The 18,512-nt window shown below is 41.2% G+C and overlaps 1 protein-coding gene across 5 annotated transcripts in view; it reads right to left on the reverse strand.

Annotated features, from left to right (window-relative positions):
* Nucleotides 1-9,341: 9,341 nt before the first annotated feature.
* The window catches only part of IYD (iodotyrosine deiodinase), a 33,815-nt gene continuing 24,644 nt past the window's right edge, over nucleotides 9,342-18,512 (reverse strand). Inside the window, exons 5-7 of one of the 5 annotated variants that reach the window (XR_003119082.1) lie at nucleotides 18,149-18,321; nucleotides 10,940-15,973; nucleotides 9,342-10,887 (exon numbers count right to left, since the gene is read on the reverse strand). Coding sequence is in view for 4 of the 5 variants with exons in the window: in XM_025383258.1 (XP_025239043.1) it covers nucleotides 15,891-15,973; nucleotides 18,149-18,260 (195 nt within the window). In the remaining variant the exon portion in view is untranslated. Of the gene's footprint in view, nucleotides 10,888-10,939; nucleotides 15,974-18,148; nucleotides 18,322-18,512 lie in introns of those variants that run through there. The other 4 variants (XM_025383258.1, XM_025383260.1, XM_025383259.1 and 1 more) reach the window with 4 other exon arrangements.

Genomic DNA, 18,512 nt, shown 5'->3' on the forward strand with positions numbered 1-18,512 from the left:
ATCCTTACATCAAACCTATAAGTTCCATTTTTATTTTCATTCTAGGTGTGAGAAAACTGAGGCACAGGGAATTTAAGTAAATCATCCAGGGTCACATGGTCAATTGCTTAGCAGAGTCAGAATCTGAACCCAAGTCAGTTCCAAGCCAGAGTTAGAAAGCCTTTTATGAAGTTGTGACCATCCTTTTGAAAAGGAGAAAAACTCCTATTTGTGATATCCTACTGACAGCATCCATTTTCTTAGCTACATTCCGAAGATTTCTGCCAGTAACCGATGCCTTTCATTTAAAAGTGATCCACAGGGGAGTGGTTGCCTCGGGAAGAGGAGGGAGTGAATTGAAACTGAGGTAGGAGGTAAGACTTTACTCCAAACTGGATTGAAGACTGGCTGAAACAGGGAGGAGGTGAAAGCACCTCTCCATAAGACATGTATTACTCAGGGTTCTCTAGAGGGACAGAACTAATGGAATATATATATATATAGGAGTTTATTAAGTATTAACTCACATGATCTGTCTAGAGAGACAGAACTAATGGAATATATAGAGAGAGGGAGAGAGAGTGAGAGGAGTTTATTAAGTATTAACTCACAAGATCACAAGGTCCCACAATAGGCTGTCTGCAGGCTGAGGGGCAAGGAGAGCCAATCCAAGTTCCAAAACTGAAGAACTTGGAATCCAGTGTTTGAGGTGAGGAAGCATCCAGCATGGGAGAAAGATGTAGGCTGGGAGGCTAGGCCAGTCTCTCTTTTCACATGTTTCTGTCTGCTTATGTTCTAGCCATGCTAGCCACTGATTAGGCTGTGCCTACCCAGATTGAGGGTGGGTCTGCCTTTCCCAGCTCACTGACTCAAATTTAATCTCCTTTGGGAACACCCTCACAGACACACACAGGATTGACACTTTGTATCCTTCAATCCAATCAAGTTGATGCTCAGTATTAACCATCACACATGTCCACCAGTGCCATGTCAATTTATCATTGCTATGGCAACGCCTGGAAGTTACCACTCCTTTCCATGGCAATGACCAGAAATTTACCACCCTTTTTCTAGAAATGTCTGAATAACCTGCCCATTAATTTGTATGTAATGAAAAGTGGGTATAAATATGACTGCAGAACTGCCCCTGCTACTCTGGGCACCCTGCCAATGGGGTGACTCTGCTCTGCAAGGAGCAGTCCCTCTGCTGCTGCTGTGCACGGCCACTTCAATAGAAGTTGCTAATACCGCTGGCTCATCTTTGAAGTTTTTCCTGGGCAAAGCCAAGAACCCTCCCAGGCTAAGCCCCAATTTGGGGGCTCACTTGCCCTGCACCAAAACCAAGAAGAAACTAATGAGGTATTACCCATTCACATGTAATGCCTTGTCACTTTTATTTTTAAAAGAATGCAAAATTACAAAATGTAAATATACATTTGTTCCAAGTGCTGGATTCCTATGTGTTGTTATGTTCTAGATACTTGCCTTCATTTTTCCAGTTACCGAAATCATATTTTTAAAAGCAAATCTGCAGATGTGTGGACATTTTGATGCATGTGAAACTGCTGATGTGGCTGCCCTTTTGACATAGCTAGAGGAGGTAGGTCTACGGATTTTTACATTTTATCACAACAAATTTAACATATGTCATCAAAATGCAATTGAAATCCCTTTAGAATGGTTATAATCTTCATAGTTTCTTCTAGAAGATCAATTTACCTTACAACACGAGGGAGAAAACACCCAGAACACCTTCAGGTCCACTGATTCCCCTCAGTAGCTCCAACAATCAGTTTCTATTTAAGGAGCAAGGCCAGGGCATTAGGGAATGGCCTAATGATAAAATCTTAGTGTATGCAAATTTACTGCACGTGGTGGCAGCAGGAGGAAATTAAACAGTTGTTGACAGTGATTATTTCTAAGATACAAGATCATTATGGCTTTTTTTCATATACTTTTCAGACGTGATCCAAATTTTCCACAGGAAAAGAAATTATTTTAATATATCCTGCTTTATCTTTCAATGTTTTAATTCACTTTGAAGTTTATCACTGAACGCATTGACAGCCTTAAACACTATTCAATTGGCAAGTACCCTTGAAAGTTTACTGTCCCCTGATTGCAGTGAGTGCATCTTGGCTTCTGTTTTTCTGTCTGTTGCCTACCTAGTACACAGTCAGCTTTTACATCTTTCTTTACTTTATTTACTTTTTAGAAAGGAAGTCTTACTAATATTGCTGAGGCGGGCTTGAAATGGACTCAGGTGATCCTCCCATCTCAGTCTCAGGAGTAGCTGGGGCTACAGGTGTGAGCCATCATCCACTTGGGCTCACATCTTTCTTAATGTTGTTTCTTCCTGTTTTTTTCTTCTTCTCTTACCTTCTAAATTCCTGTTTCTATGTACTATATGCTGGGAAATTAAAATAAGTGTGCTTTTTAGAATTGATGGTAAAATAGAGTAAACTAACTCTGAGCAAATGTTTGAAGAATGTTTTGTTGTGGAGGATTGTTCTGCATCTTTAGGATGGGGATTGTGACAGTTATTTTAAGGATATTAGAGGGAAAAATTAGCTGGCAGTTTGGAGCATCTGAACCAGAGGGCTGAGGTTTCTACAGATCCAAATACCTGTCAAGTGAGTCATTCTGATATTGATCTAAACCCTGCACACTATTTGTTTTACCCTTGGAGAGCCTATGAACAAACTATGTCCTGCTGCTGAAACTAGTGCCTTGAAAATCAAAACTAAGACATGTGAGCCGTCGTGAAAAAAAAAAAAAAGATTTTTTTTCCATTTCTATACTTTATTACATGATGAAAATCAATCTTTGCATCTTTTCAGTCCAACAATATATTTTTAGAGCAAGTTCACAGAACAATTTGTGTCCCATGGTTAAGTCACTTGGATTCAACCTTACAGACTGATTTTTGAAGAGTGCTCTGTGTTACAAAGTACAACTAATATATTATAATTGTAATTGTTGGGTTCTTAAGACACATGTTATATGATTGCTTATATTAATATTGTCTCCCAAGAAGCCAGTGATCAGATCTATTTTGTTTTGAGACTGAAGATCATTGGGAAAAGCTTTCTCTTTTTTTTTTTTTTTTTTTTTTTTTTGTATTTTCAGAGATTATTGAATTGTTTCAATTCCATTTTTAGAGTGGCTATTTATTTCGCTTGCTGTCCATTGAATTAGAGAGAGTTGACACTGACTCCATTTTATAGAAACATACTTTGGGTTATTTTTTAAGAATAAGAATAGCTTGAATTGAATCTCCAGTATTTCTGTTCCCACTGTGACTATCACATCTAATACGTAAATGGTGCTTTATAGCTTCAAAATATACCGGATCTCATCTGGTTCTTAAATGAACAAAGCGGGCATGGCTGATGTTACCCAAAGAGGAGGAACATGAAGGTTTTCTTCTGACTCCTGTACAGGAGGCTTCCAACCACTCTGAGTGACTGACAGTATTAGTCTTTGAGATGTCTGGTTTTTCTCTCATGAAAGAATCTTGGCCAATATTGACCTAGCAGTTTTTATCTGTATTTGCTTCCTAATTTTTAAGTTTGATGAAGAAGTCTCACTTCAAGGGTACATTTTATGAATTAATGATTCCGAATGAGAAACAATGAGTAAGCGGGTATTACTCTAGAAATAGTGTTTACTATACTCTTCACTGTTCACTATATAAACACATAATTTACTATATAGAAGAAAGCCAGTGAGCTGTCAGAATCTCTCCTTTCTAAACTTGACTTTGAAAAAGATAGGTCTGAAAATTGGCTAAATATTCCAGATTTCTTTTTGTGATCAATCATTGAAATATGGTTTATAAAAGGAAAATGGCATTTTAAAATCATATCTACTTGTATGTAAGACTTGGAGAAGTTTTAATACCTCAACATAATTTATCATTTTGAAGTGAGTCATTTTTCTCCATGGCTATGATCTATGGCTTCTTCTATGTCTGGAATGCCACAAGTCATATTAAAATTAAGACTGCAGCTTTAAGTGATGAAGAACAAACACTGGAATATTCTTTAGAAAAGCCTTTCTACACTCAGGCTATTTTCAAGTGAGCCTATGTTTAGACAACTTAATGAAATGTGATCCTCTTAAATTAAGGTTTATATATTTACACACAAGAGTGCCGGAAAAAGGGAAACAGCTTGTTAGAACTTGCCGTCCTTATTGTCTTTAACTCTCCTGCTTTTTGTTTTTTAAACAAGTTTTAATAGGGCCACCTGCCTTAAGTCTTTGTTGAAAGTTGACATATTTTTAAAAACAAGAGAGATTCATGCAATTAACAAATACTCATAGTACATCAAGGATGGACTTGGCCACTGAAATGCATGTTTAGATATGAATGAAGTCTTAAAGAATTAAAGCTACCATCCATTAGCTTTGATTTTAATGTCCTGTATTAGTTTTAATTAGTGGACATCCTGTCTCTTTTAAGCTATATTTTCTCTCCAGCTCCTCCCCCACAATTTCCCACTTCTAAGGTCACTGCCAGAGTTCACGCTGGCTCTGGTTGAGTTTCTGCCTCTAAGCTAGGAAACTCTGAGTTTTGCTTTCAACAAGGAAAAAAAAATCATGCATGGATGAAAACTGGCATAAGTTAAATCACTTAATTCCCTTATTCCTTAATTAAGGGAATTGCAGAAGTGTTCATTTAATTACATTTAAACACCTAACTGAAAATCAGAAGTCCCTTAACTTCTAAGTTCACAAAGAGTCTGTGATAAAAGTTTCACAAAGCCCCATTTCAATTTTATGAACTGAATCCTTGCTTGATACTTTGGGGGTCTCGTATATTTCATAGAACCATTTTTTGTTTCGATGGTTAATATATGTTGTTATGGGATCCCTAGCCCAATTTTCATTCTTTCAGAAATTAATAGTATAACTTTGAAAGGTAAAGAAGAGACCACACAGGAACCAGGGAAAAAGCTACTTGAGAAACCAATTTGTAGTGTCATGGGATTTGGAGGAGCTGGCCCAACCTGCCAACCAAATGATTGGGCCAATGCACTCAAACCCCATCAAGCTCCCCTGGCCTGGTGCTGGGTGGCCACGTCACAAGCTGGCAGTGGCAGGGCCCTGATTCTGCAGGTGCAGCACGTTAACCTTGATTCGTGCTGGGGCAGCAGCTGAGCCTGGCAGTCTTTGAAATGACATTTTGAGACAAAAGTGGGGGGCTTATTTTTTCTTTCCTACTTCCTGCTTCTAGTTTAATTGAGTCCTTGCCAGATGACACTTGGCAGGATGCCAAGCCAGCACCTGACTCTTACTGGTAGAAATAGTGTATGTTTGATTAAAAGCTAAAAATTGATGATATTTGATCCCTAAGTCCAAATACTGCCCCATGGAGGCATGCCAAAACAGGTTTTCTATTCTGAGGAGCCTGGAAGACAGCGGAGTACACAGGACCATTTAGGAATCTTTTCAAATTCACAGCCCTCATATGTTTGCCAGGTGCTGTTCTAAGATCCCCAAATGTATTAACTTCATAATCCTTACACTGACCCCATGAAGTAGGGACTACTGTGATCACTTCCCTCTTTCTACAAGTGAGACGTACATCTCACTTGTAGATGTAGATCTTCAACAGAGGTGTTGAAACACTTACCCAAGATCGCCAGTCAGGAGTAGGGCCAAATTGTCTGGCTCCAGGGCCCATGCTCCTACTCACTAACCACTGTGTCCCAATGTCCCACCGCACCTCCAGTGAGATGGGTTCATTTGTCTGCAGTTCACATGGGTGCTTTGAAATCAGGGAAGAAAAGGCATCATTCCTCATTGCTGTCAGGGCTACAAGGGCGCAATCTTTTTACTTCTTTATTTTAAATGTGCTACTCTCTTTTCTAGAGATACTGGTGAGCTCTAGAAAAATGTTCCCTTCTCTTAAAAAAAAAAGTTTTTCTTAAAACAAAAATAGAGAAAGAAAGAAGGAGGAAGGCAGAAAGAAGGGAAAGAAGGAAAGGAGGGAGTGGGGTTAATTCAGTCAATGGAAAGCATTGGTGGGAGGAAGAGAAAACTCAGAGTAGACCTCCTCCACCTCTCAGCCTCAGGTGGCGTCGTTGGCTGTGGCCGCATTGCCTACCTGGCAAGCTCTGTATGGTTCCAGCTTCCTCCAGGTGCTCCCATCCCTCTAGTGCTGGGTAGGAGGGGTCAGGGCTAATCACTCTTGCCTCGCTGTCCCCCCAGTGCAATCAAATCCTTGTTTTAAATTCCCCTTCTGGAAATAATTAGGATGGTATCTCTCTACCTGACTGGATCTTGTCTGAGTGGCCCTGTAGTCTCTTAGAGTACAGCAGCATGGGGTGCATTTATTCCTTCCAAGAGCAGAAGATGGGCTTAGAAATAGCCTTTCAATTCCTTTTCCAGTCCAGAATTTCACAAAATGTTTAGTCAGCTCAGTGCTACCAGTCTGTGACCAAAACTATATTATGAACGCAGGGCGCCAAAGAGTAAAGAGGTCACACTAAGCGTAGCCCCTTCCTGCTGCCCCCGCTCCTCACACACCCCCCAACACTCCCCGTAATTATGTGGGTTGTGTTGCAACTGGTTCATCTAGCTACGAAATCAGAGACCCAGGCACTCTTTTTTCCCAAGAGTTCTCCAGCAAAAAATGCAGAAAAGCTTTTGGAGTCTTGCAACCATCCAGTGGTGTCATTCAAATTGCAAGGATTCTCTGCAATGACAACCTTACCAGCCGATACCTACCATGGCCCCCAGCAGCCCCAGGACACAGAGTTGAGGTAGACTGGTCTCTGCTCTCTGAGAGCTGAGAGTCTAGCAGAAGGCTTGGCCCCAGGAGGAGGGTGGCCAGCGTCATAGGAAAGGAGCCCAGGATGCTCAGAGGAAAGAGATGAGCCCAGCCTTCCTCTTTCCCTACTGAAGTCTGATGGGAGAATCCTGCTTGGTCACTAAGAGAGTTTTGTGACCCTAGACAAGTCACAGCACCCCTCTCAGCCTGCATTTCTTCATCCATTCAACAAATATTCACATAGCAGCTACTGGCACCAGGAATAGAGAGGGGAGCATGATTGATAAGCTATCTTAGAATTTACGATTGCATTATGGAAGCTACTCAGTAAATGAGTTTTTAAAAATCACGGGGTGGGGGAAAACCTTTGAAGAACAATTTGACAAGCTCTTGAAAAGCTGAAATTTGATTGCTCTTTGACCCAGTAAGTCTACTCTTAGGTATATATCCTGGAGAAATTCTTAAACATTCCCACAGGACAAAGAATGAATGTAAAAGAATTTAAATGACAACTCATAAGAAAATGAAAAATGTGCGATATGTTCATTCAATGGTGTAGAGCAGTGAAAATGAATGACCTAGAGCTGCACATATCACCATGGACTATCTCACAAGTATAACTTCAGAATGTTGCAGAAAAATATGTAAAGTATAATGCCATCTATGCAGAGTTAAAATTGACAAATATTAGATACTATTTAGTAGCAAGAGTATTTTTTATATGCATGGGCATTAATAAGACCAAATTAGATTAGCACTTTCTTCTGTGGAGGGAGGAAGGAGGATGGAATTGGGGAGTAATACATAGGGGATATCAACCGTATTGATAATATTTTGTATCTTAACCCAAGTTGTGGTTACAAAGTTTTTATTATAATATTCTTAGGATTTTGTCTATATATTTTAAATGTTGCCCTATAAAATTTTAAAATTTATTAAATAATGATAAGTGCTCTGAAGAAAATAAAAATCTGAAGTGATTGAGAGTGACTGGGATTTGGTTGGGGGTTCTGGAGATTGGGTGGTCAAGGAAAGCTTCTCAGCAGAGGTACTGGGATGAGCTGAATCATGACTGACATGAAGGGAGCAGCCATGACAGTATCTAGGGGAGGAGCATTGCAGGTGGAGAGAACATCTAATGCCAAGGGTCATGAATTGTAAAGGACCTAAGATTTTACCGTCCTTGCAAGATAGCAAGGTAGTCTGACTTAGTAGTGTGGATGCTGACAGAAGACACGAGACTACTGGGTCAGAGCAAGATATTTTATTATTCACAGCAGCAGGCAGCACGCTCTTCCTTTCACAGTGCTTCTCCTTGCTCCCCTCCCATGGTCAGTGTTCAGAGATAAAGTCAGTATAACTTGCTCATGGATTTGGATGTGCAGAATAAGAGAATCACAGAAATTTAAGATGATGATACAGTTTGGCTGTGTCCTCATGCAAATCTCATCTTGAATTGTAGTTCCCATAATCCCCACATGTCATGGAAGAGAACTGATGGGGGATAATTGAATCATGGGGGCAGTTTCCCCCATGTTATTCTCATGAGAGTAAGTTCTCATGTGATCTGATGGCTTTATAAGGGGTTTCCCCATTCACTCAGCTGTCATTCTTCTGTTTCGTGTTGCCATGTGAAGAAGGACATGTTTGCTTTTCTTTCTGCCATGATTGTAAGTTTTCTGAGACCTCCCCAGCCATGCTGAACTGTGAATCAATTAAACCTCTTTCCTTTATAAATTACCCAGTCTCAGGTATTCTTTATTAGCAGTGTGAGAATGGACTAATACAGATGATTTCTAGATTTGAGGCTCTACCCCAAAAAGTATGAATTGAGGGGCCAAGGGGTGGAGAGGACTCAAAAGTAGTACTCTGAGTATGAAAAGGATGTGGTGCCTACTGACATCTAAGTGGAGGGACAGAGAAAGCAGCTGGGCCTAAGAGTTTGGAGCTTCAGGGCAAGGTCAAGGCTGGAGGTCTAGACCAGGGAGGCCCTGGCAGATGGAAGGTGCTAACAGCCCCGGGACTGATGAGCTCACTTGAGAACACTTGCCACGTTTACCATACTCGCCTGGTCAGCAGAATCACCTGGAACACACGTTAAAAACACAGGTTTCCATGTCCTTTTCAGATCTTGCATTCTAAAATTTTATGACTAGATAGAGGTATATTTCTGCACACATTCAATATGTACTGAGTGTTTATTGAGCACCTATTATGTTTCAAGCACTGTGCTTGTTGTGATTGGTGAAGCTTTAACAGCATCCTGTGGTTATGAAGAAAGGCCAAGAGAACCACTTAGACTTTGGCACTGACTTCACTGAACCAATAGACCAGCATCTAATATCTACCTCCAGACTTCTCACTAGGAAGGAAAAATAATCTCTTATTTGTTTAGGTTATAGTGAGGTTTTTTTGCTTGTATTAGTTTCTGTCAAAAGCATTCTGACCTGATATACACATTTTATTATTCTACGTATAAAACTAGTAAACAAATAAAATAAAACAAATCTCTTTGGGGAAGGGAGCCTTTAATTCATGTTTGATTAACTCAAGCTGAATAAGCCAAACTCCCTTAAACCATCAGTCTCAGTTACAGGCTCTGTTTATTAAAATCTCTTAAACATTCTAAACTTCTTGTATAATTTATCATATTTGATTTTCTATTTTAGCACTTCAAATCATTGATATGAGAAGATTATAGCCAATTAAGACAAAATATTCTCATATATTTAAGCATCTCTTGTAAATCTAATACATTACACCTATAAACATAGTAAATCTAGTCTAATACTGTAATGAGCTAAGTTAAATATTCTTATACCTTTCAACTTCAAATCACAAACTTAAAATCAATTTCATATTTCCAATTGGAATCATAAGCTTTTTAAATATTCAAATCACTTAAGGAGTATACACAAGATTGTTCCTAAAGTTAACATGAAAGTATCAATATTATGGATTTGAATTATTGCATTATTTCCATAATGAGTTCCACACATTCTCAGACTTGGAAAATCATTTATCCAACAAGGGAACAGACGTACTATTTACTGTTGTCAAGGACTCATGCCCGCAATATGGTGGACATCTCAGATGAGCAGAGGTTGCTTAGGATCTCAGGTCAGAAGACAGTACTCCAGTGCTGGAAGACAGTGCCCTGAGTGCTATGGTTACTATGGCAAGAGGAGGCTCCCAGTTTTCACCCTTCAGAGGGGTTTGATTTTTGAATCTCTATTCAAATTACCTCCTAAGTATTATTTTTATTTTTAATTATTAGAGTAGAAGGAAGTTGGCGACTCCACCTAGGTTAGCTAACAACTTCCTTTATGATCTCATTGGCTTTTGCGTTTACTTGGCACTCTGCAGGCATTGCTAACATATTTCCATCTCACTCTAATGAAATTTAAATGCTGTTGAATTTAATCCTGAACATTTGGCTCTGAGCCATGACTCTCAGGTCATGATAATAACATAAACCATTCCCCTGCCTCATGACTTTTTAGGAATTTCCCAAATGGGATTATAGCCTCTCACGTTTCATTAGAACTACTGTATTTAGCTTGGCAGGTTTTTGGCTTCAGGGACTGTTCTCCCTCAAGCCTGCCCCTGGATGTCCTGGACGTCATTTGCTGAGGCCACCCAGGTAGGGAGCGGACCTGGCATCCACTTTAGATGCGTCAGCCCATTCCCTGCAATCTCCTGCTGGAAGTTCCTTATCATTCCCACCTCCAGTTCTCTGCTATTCACCCTCTCTAAAAGGTAGATAAACGCAGCTTTTTTTGAGTGTCTAGCCTTTTTTGTGGGGTGAGTGGGGTAGGAGAAAGGAGGCACAGTGGCAGCAGAGCTGGAGCAACATTCCTTCTGGACCTCTCATTACTTGTATATATGTGTGAATTGAAAACATGATGTTACCGTTGTTTCCATTTCACACAAATTATAAGAGAGCACTCTGCTGATACCTAGCAAAACAACAATTATATTTCTCACGCCTCTCAGGCAAAATATCCACTGATAACTATGTGTTTTTCTTCCACTTACCGATATTCCTAAAAGATGCTTACAAAATGTCTTTTCAAATATCACATCAGTTTGAATACTCTTTGGGAACTCCAATATTTAGAAAAACTAGCCTGGGTGTGGTGGTGTGACTCTTTGGGAACTCCAATATTTAGAAAAACTAGCCTGGGTGTGGTGGTGTGCACCTGTACTCCCAGCTACCTGGGAGGCTAAGGTGGGAGGATCACCTGAGTCCAGAAGTTGGAGGCTGCAGTGAGCTATAATCACATCACTGAATTCTAGCGTGGGTGACAGAGCAAGAATAAAGTAAATAGAAAAACCAATTGGTCGATCATCTTTGTAAGGTGAATCACCCCCAGTTTGTAAATTTGGCTTAAAACCCTACTTTGTTGGGGTTTGAACATGTGCAATAACTACCCCCAATTTCATGCATCAGAGAAGTCACTCTTCCTTTCATAGGGAGGGGAAAATTAAAAGAAATACTGAAGTGTCCTCCAGTACTTCTTGATGGAAGTTTCCATTTTGTGGGCAGAGGCAGGGATGTCTAGGAAGAAGTCAGTCTTAGTTCCACTTTATGTATGTTTGTATCGATTTTCTTTGGCCCAAAGTGATACTCTATTTAAAGCTGTATTAGACAAATATCAACCGATCTTAGTGTTTCAGAAGAAAATCTTTATGCTTTTCACTGTCCTATTCTGATTTCACCAATTTCTTCAACTTTCCTTCTCCCCTCCTTTTTTTGTTTGTTATATCCAGTTTTATTTTCTAAATTCAGAGTTAGGTGTTTTGGGGAAGAGACATCCAGCACCTACACACTTCTGGGCCCCCTTCCTTGCAGGTGCAGGGGGATAACATTGATGACATTGCTCCACCTCCTGTGAGGTCACATGACTAATTCTAGCCAAAGGGCTATGAGAGTGAGGAGGTCACTCCTGGGCCAGCGTAGGAAGGAATTGTTGGGGTGAGCTCTTCCAGTGTTTCCTCCCCCTGCTGCCTCTAGGAAGGAGGCAGCCATGCCCTGGAAGGTGCATCCCACCGGATTATTGGGTTACCCCATGCAAGTAATTGTCTCGGAGGGTTTCCAGGCCCACAGGGGACTTTGCCTGCCCAACAAATGAATTTTTATCATGTCAAGTCACAAGCATTGCATTTGTTGATTGCCAATGCCCCATGGTTCTCAAAATGTGGTACCCAATCACCAGCATCAGCAACACCTGGGAATACATTAGAAACGGAGCATTTTGGCACCACCCAGCCCTGCTGAATCACACACCCTGAGGGTGCAGCCCAGCAATCTGTGCTTTAACAGACCCCTACATGAGTGATGCCAGCAAGTATGAGGACCATGGCTCTACCCTGTGCTGGCTAACACAGCTTTCAGTTAAAAATTCCCTCTCGGCAAAGTGGAGTCTTCAGGTGAGTCCTATCAGTAAAACACAAACCATTTTCAAGTTTCTTAAGTAAATATACTTCCTCGCAGTGATGCAATCATTCCATTATTTTTTCTGTTTTAAGGCCTCAAAACAGGAAGAGGATCTATAAGCCTGCCAGACCACTGTTTCTAACTTTGAGCACAGTTGTCACATGACAACATTTATGAACACATAAAAGAAGGTTAGTAAGAGCTTGAGGCTGCAGAGAGAAGGAAGAAAATCATCTTTACTTTTCTAGACACCACTGATGGCTGGGGGGCTGTACTGATTTGCCCTGATGGTGATGCTGCAGCAGAAATTAGTGTGGGGCGTGCTTGGGGCAGAAGAAGTGTCTGGTGTTTCCGGTCCCTAGAAGACCCTCCATTCCAAGGGGCAGGCAGGCTGAAATGGATTTTACGTTCCTTCCCAGGGCTTCCTTCCTCTTCTTGATTACTCAGTTGGTTCCCTGCAAGCAATGTGAGCTTCTGGCCTTATTTCTCCTCTGATTCTCATTTTCATGCCTCAAACTATCCAACTAGGGGACATTCCAAAACAACCCAATGAAATAAGCATAATATCTGCACCTTCAGTAAATTGTTTAACCTAATGATGGACTTAGAGGGCGTTTTTAGGCAAATTATTTATATGACTGAAAGAAATGCTTATTTACATGTATTTCCATTCAGATTTGACTGTGTTCAAACAGAAATTTAAAATAAGAGTATAATGAGAACGCTGTCTGCTCCATCTAACATTTTACCATGTTAGTTCTCGCTCACACTCTCCGAACACACACATATACAGACACCTTCTTTTTTCCTGGAGTAAGTTGTCAATATTATGCTTCATCTCTCAGTACTTCAGCATGCATCACTCACATCACTAACAATATCACCTACCACTAGATCCACATTCAACATTCCCAGTTGTCTTTTATACCTATGAGATTTTTTCCTAAAACAAAATCCAATCAAGGCTTATGTTTTGCCTTTGGTTGTTGGGTCTCTGGTTATCTGAAACAGAGCTCAGACTTTAACAGACATGCAGATCACCTGGGGATCTTGTTAAAATGCAGATTCTGATTTTGGATGTCTAAGTGAGGCCTGAGAATCTTTGATTCTAACAAGCGCCCAGGTGGTCCCAATGATGCTATGGGCCCAGGCCCACCCTTTGAGTAGCAAGGACAGGACAGTCCCCCTCTTATTCTTCCCACAGTGACACTCACTCCTTAAAGAGTCCAGGCCTATTTCTTGTAAAATGACGCACATTTTGGTTATTCCACCATGCCATTAACTTCTTTATCCTCTGTATTTACTGTAAACTGAAAGTTAGGTGTAAGACTTGATTAGTTTCCATTGACATCTTTGGAAGGAATGCTTCATAATGCATCCCAACAGGAACACCTAATGTCAGTTATCCTACCATTAATGGTGTGCTAGGACCTTGTCACTTGGTTAAGGTGATAACCAGACGTTTCCATTGTAATTTTTAAAATAAAAATTTAAAGAGTTCCTGCAAAGAGTGAGAACCACGGGGCAGTGGCAATCAACAACTCCGATGCTTCAGAAGTAAGTAACCTGGCTGCATATCAGATTGATAACTACACAGAGAAAAACATCCTTCAAGTTGGTCTCTGATGGGGTAAGACTGAGTCCCTGCAGGCCAACTCCATCTGGCCTTGCAGCTGCCCCTGAGCCACAGGAGGGCTTCTCTGAAGAGGAGGGAGTCCCTCACTCACCCATGTTACCTTTGCTCACCTGAATCCCAAGCAGGGCTGCCTTGCAATGACAATGGTGTCTACCACAGTAAGGGCACCCACCATTTACGAATGTTAAGCATGTACCAAGCAGCATGCCAAACCCTATAAAGTAGGTGCCATGGACGGAATGTTTGTGTCCCCGCAATTCATATGTTGAAACCCTAACCCCCAATGTGACGGTATTAGGAGGGGGGGCCTTTGGGAGGTGATGAGGTCATGAGGGTGGGGCCTCATGATGGGATTAGTGCCCTTATAAAAGGCATGCCAGAGGCTCCAACCCTCTTTCTACCACATGAGGACACAATGAGAAGTCAGCAGCCTACAACCCAGATCAGGGTCCTCACCAGCACCTGACCATGCAGGCACTCTGACCTTGGACTTCCAGCCTCCAGAACTGTGAGAAATGAATTTCTGTTGTTTATAATCCACATACTCTATGGAAATTTTTTATAGAGAGAGTTTTCTCAAGGAAAATGAGGACAACAAGAAGAAAAGCATAGTGGAAGGGGATGAAGAGGTGAGTAGAATTGCTTGATGAGAAATCATCCAAGCTGTAAGAGTTTGCCTCTGTATACGACAACCCTGGGAGGATGACAGAAGGTGATGAGTGAAGACTACATCTGGCATTCCCAACCTGGCACCTGTGACCCTATCAGGCCCAAACAGCTGTGCTATCGTCTGGAGAAAAGGGGTCAGTATGTTTCATGGGGTGGGGTAAAAGAGAAGGGAGACTGTGGGTGCTGTGTATGGTAAGCAGCTCTCTTGAAGTAAAAGAAAGCAAGCCCTGATTTGTAGTGGTTGTGATGTAAATTCTCCCACCATGGGCAATTTCAAGCTATGAATGTTTAATAACTGTCTTGCAAGATTCTTGAGTAGTTAGCAGCTTCTATGAATGCTACAATCAGATCTACCACGCCACTAGGCAGTGCAACTGACCGTTTACATGCCAGCCAGGCCCGTGCGACCCAAGTGTACCCTGTCCTGTTCTGTGAAGGTGACATTTTAGTAACTTTGTTTTTGTTTTTTTTTTGAGACAGGGCCTCACTCTGTTGCCCAGGCTGGAGTGCAGTGATGGCATCTCAGCATCTTGGCTCACTGCAATCTCTGCCTCCCGGGTTCAAGCAATTCTCTTGCCTCAGCCTCCTGAGTAGCTGGGATTACAAGTGCATGCCCAGCTAATTTTTTTGTATTTTTGGTAGAGATGGAGATTCACCATGTTGGCCGGCTGGTCTCGAACTCTTGAGCTCAGGCAATCTGCCCACCTCAGCCTCCCAAAGTGCTAAGATTACAGGCATGAGTCACTGCACCTGGCCATGTTTCAGTAACTTTGATGGTTACTTATTCAAAACTAGCAGAGTGTCCCTGAAGTTCAGTTTTGAAACTGAACTTTTGAAAAAGTAGTTCTCAAAAGCATATCCTTTGTCTAAAAGACACCAGAAGTCAGAGAGCAGGAGACCAGCTGATTAATCTAAATTTAAATTCGAGTCATCATGTAGCTAAATTATTTATGGTAAGTTTCTGATTGTCTCCTCTATGTGAGTTTTTTAAAAATACAAGAAAAAAGCCAACAGTGATTTTCTAGAGTAACTTTCAAAATGTAAAAACCAGGGCATGTTCTTTGTGAAGCGTTCATGCATTTCCAAAGTGGATAAGAAACGGGACTTATGGGACTGGAAGCCCACAGAGTGTGGAGAGGCTTCTTGACACAGTGTGGCCACCCAAAAAGAGCAATGAGGGAACCTGACACCCGGAGAAAGAGTAGCCAAGAGACCTGAGAGGAGCAGGTGAGAGGCGCAGGGAGAAGCAGGGGCGCCGTCTCCCTGCCACTCCCTTGGGCGGCCCTGCCTACACCGTCACCATGATCTGGTCCAGAGGTTTGCGCTTGAGGTCAGGCACTGTGGCCTCCTTGCTGGGGTACCCCACGGGGAGCAGCATCAGCAGCTTTTCATGTGCGGGGCGGCCCAGGAGCACCCTCAGTCGAGGGCCACAGTTGAGAGGAGTGGTAGTGACAGTCACCAGACCTGCATTCTAAAATAAGAGGACAAGAAAGCATTTTAAAGTCAGCAGGCAGAATGGCTGCTCTCCCTTCTAACCTGGGGACCTTCTTGTCCCGTTTATACCTGCTCTTCCTATCATTTCCCTGAAGTGGGGCAGCAAAGAGGCTGCCAGCTCAGGTAATGGTATCGTGAACCTCCCTGCCCCCATCAATCTCCCCATCCCCTCCCTTCTTTTAACCAAGCAGTGGGAAGCTTCTGGAAGAAGAAAAATACTATTATTTTTCATTGATGCTTAAGAAATAGGAATGGTTATCTTACAGAAAAATACTGTAGGAATACAACTATAGTAAAGGAAAGGCAAAAACCACAGGGAGTTCCTTTTAGCTAAGTGATTGGTCTGTGTCCTGGTACGAGAACCAAATGATAAGAGCAGTCCACCAAAGCAGTGTACTAGCCCAAATGCGACATAATTTTCCTACTAAATATTCTTTTTTTTTTTTTGAGACAAGGTGTGGCTCTATCGCTCAGGCTGGAGTGCAGTGGCATGATCTCAGCTCACTGTAACTTCTGCCTCCCAGGCTCAAGCTATCCTCCCACCTCAGCTTCCTGAGTAGGTGGGACTACAGGCATGCACCACCATGCCCGGCTATATTTTGTATTTATTTGTAGAGATGGGGTTTTGCCATATTGCCCAGGTTTGTCTGAAACACCTGAGTTTAAGTGATCTGCCTGTCTTGGCCTCCCAAAGTGCTGGGATTACAAGTGTGAACCACAATACCTGGCCAATTTTCCTGCTAAATATTCTTTCCTGAACTCCAGTGATCCGCCTGGAATCTATGATTTATTATCAATAACTCTAATATTGGCATTTGAACCATATATATATATGAACCCATATATATGTGAACCCATATGTGTGTGTATATATATCTATCTACACATGCACATATGCACATATATGAATCTAGAGTGACTTGATACAGTTTCTTGCTGAAGGTCTTTTATACAACATCATTATATACCTTGATTAACAAAGATTTCACAATACCTGAGAGACTGTTCTCAAGAATACATGCATCAGAAAACCCAACTGATTTCTTCTTTCTGTCATTAGCTCTACTTTATCATGGTGTTTCTTCTCCTTGATCATATCTTCACATAGTATTTGAACTTGGAATGGATAAATCTTAAACTTTTTTGAGAAAATAATTACACCTTAATTTGGTGTCATTTTATATTTTGGTCCTTTTCAAGACATAGCTTTTACTCCATACTTAATTTTGTATGTCTCTAGCAGTAGAAACCTGCAGATACACGAACCATATTAAACAATTCCTCTTACTAATATTATTAATGTTAAGTTGACTTCTATTATTATTTTATCTTTCACTCTCTCGATGTGAGTACTTTGGTCTTATTATAGGTCAGGATTTTTTAAACTGGAATCCTCAGACCCCCAAAGGGCCAAAGATTGAATTTGGCAGGTCCATGAACTTGAATTTGAAAAACAAAGTCTTTATATTCACTAACATCTAACTGAAATTTAGCAGTTTCTTCCTTTGTAAATGTAGGCAGCAAACCACAGTAGTGTTAGCAATATCTATGACTTTATCACCAGTGAAATCCAGTTATTTTCATGTCATTTTACAGTTGTTATAGATATTTTAAAATATCATTACATTCATCACTACTTTAAAATTATAGAGCTACTACTAGCTCTTGGTATTTAATATATTAATAAAGGCTTGTATATTTTATTCTGAACGACAACCACTACGGCAAGTTCCTATAACTACAGAGCCAACCATGGAAGCAGAGCTTCCCCACCCAGTGAAATGCTGATGCCTGTTGATGGGGGACTCAGTGGCCAAGGGGTACCCCATCGACCTCTTTCCAAGCCTCCAAATAACAAACATCTAAGTAAAAGCAATGAGGAGCTTCCAGACACTTCCCCCTCACTGCCCCTTTCCAGCTTTTCCAATCAGATCACCACCTCTAAACCTGACCAGGAAGTTCTGGAAGCTGCCTCTATAAGACGTGCATGGCGCGCTTATAGGACCCAGTCACCGTACTGGAGACCGGGGCTTCATGGAGACTTTTTTCCTCCATCACTAATCGTAACCTACTCTCGGGATTATGCCTTATGAAAGCTAGGGGGCAGCAAACTCAATGGCAAAGTGAAAAAGACTGCCCACTGCAGAGGCACCCGGGCAGCCTTGTGAGCTGAGCTTACTGCAGGCTTCGCTGCTTCTTCCAGGACCCTTGATCAGGTAGCGGTGCCCTGCAGTCTGACGCCGCGTGGTGATTCCATTATTTACCTGCTTACAGATTCAGGAAGGAAATCAATGCCAGCTCCTTCAGGATAATTTTTCCAATAACCTAAAACACATTTCAATGACTTCACTATCTCAAAGAAAATACATACTTTTCTTTGAGATAGTGAAGAAGCTCTTTTTTTTTTTTTTTTTTTTTTTTTTTGGAATCCATTGTCTCTTAAAAGTATGATTACTTGCTCTTGCTCTTATAATCTCGTTTTCTACGTTTATTTTATGGGTTTACCATCTCTCTCT

The sequence above is a fragment of the Theropithecus gelada genome, chromosome 4 (genome assembly GCF_003255815.1).
Source record: "Theropithecus gelada isolate Dixy chromosome 4, Tgel_1.0, whole genome shotgun sequence".
Taxonomy (NCBI): domain Eukaryota; kingdom Metazoa; phylum Chordata; class Mammalia; order Primates; family Cercopithecidae; genus Theropithecus; species Theropithecus gelada.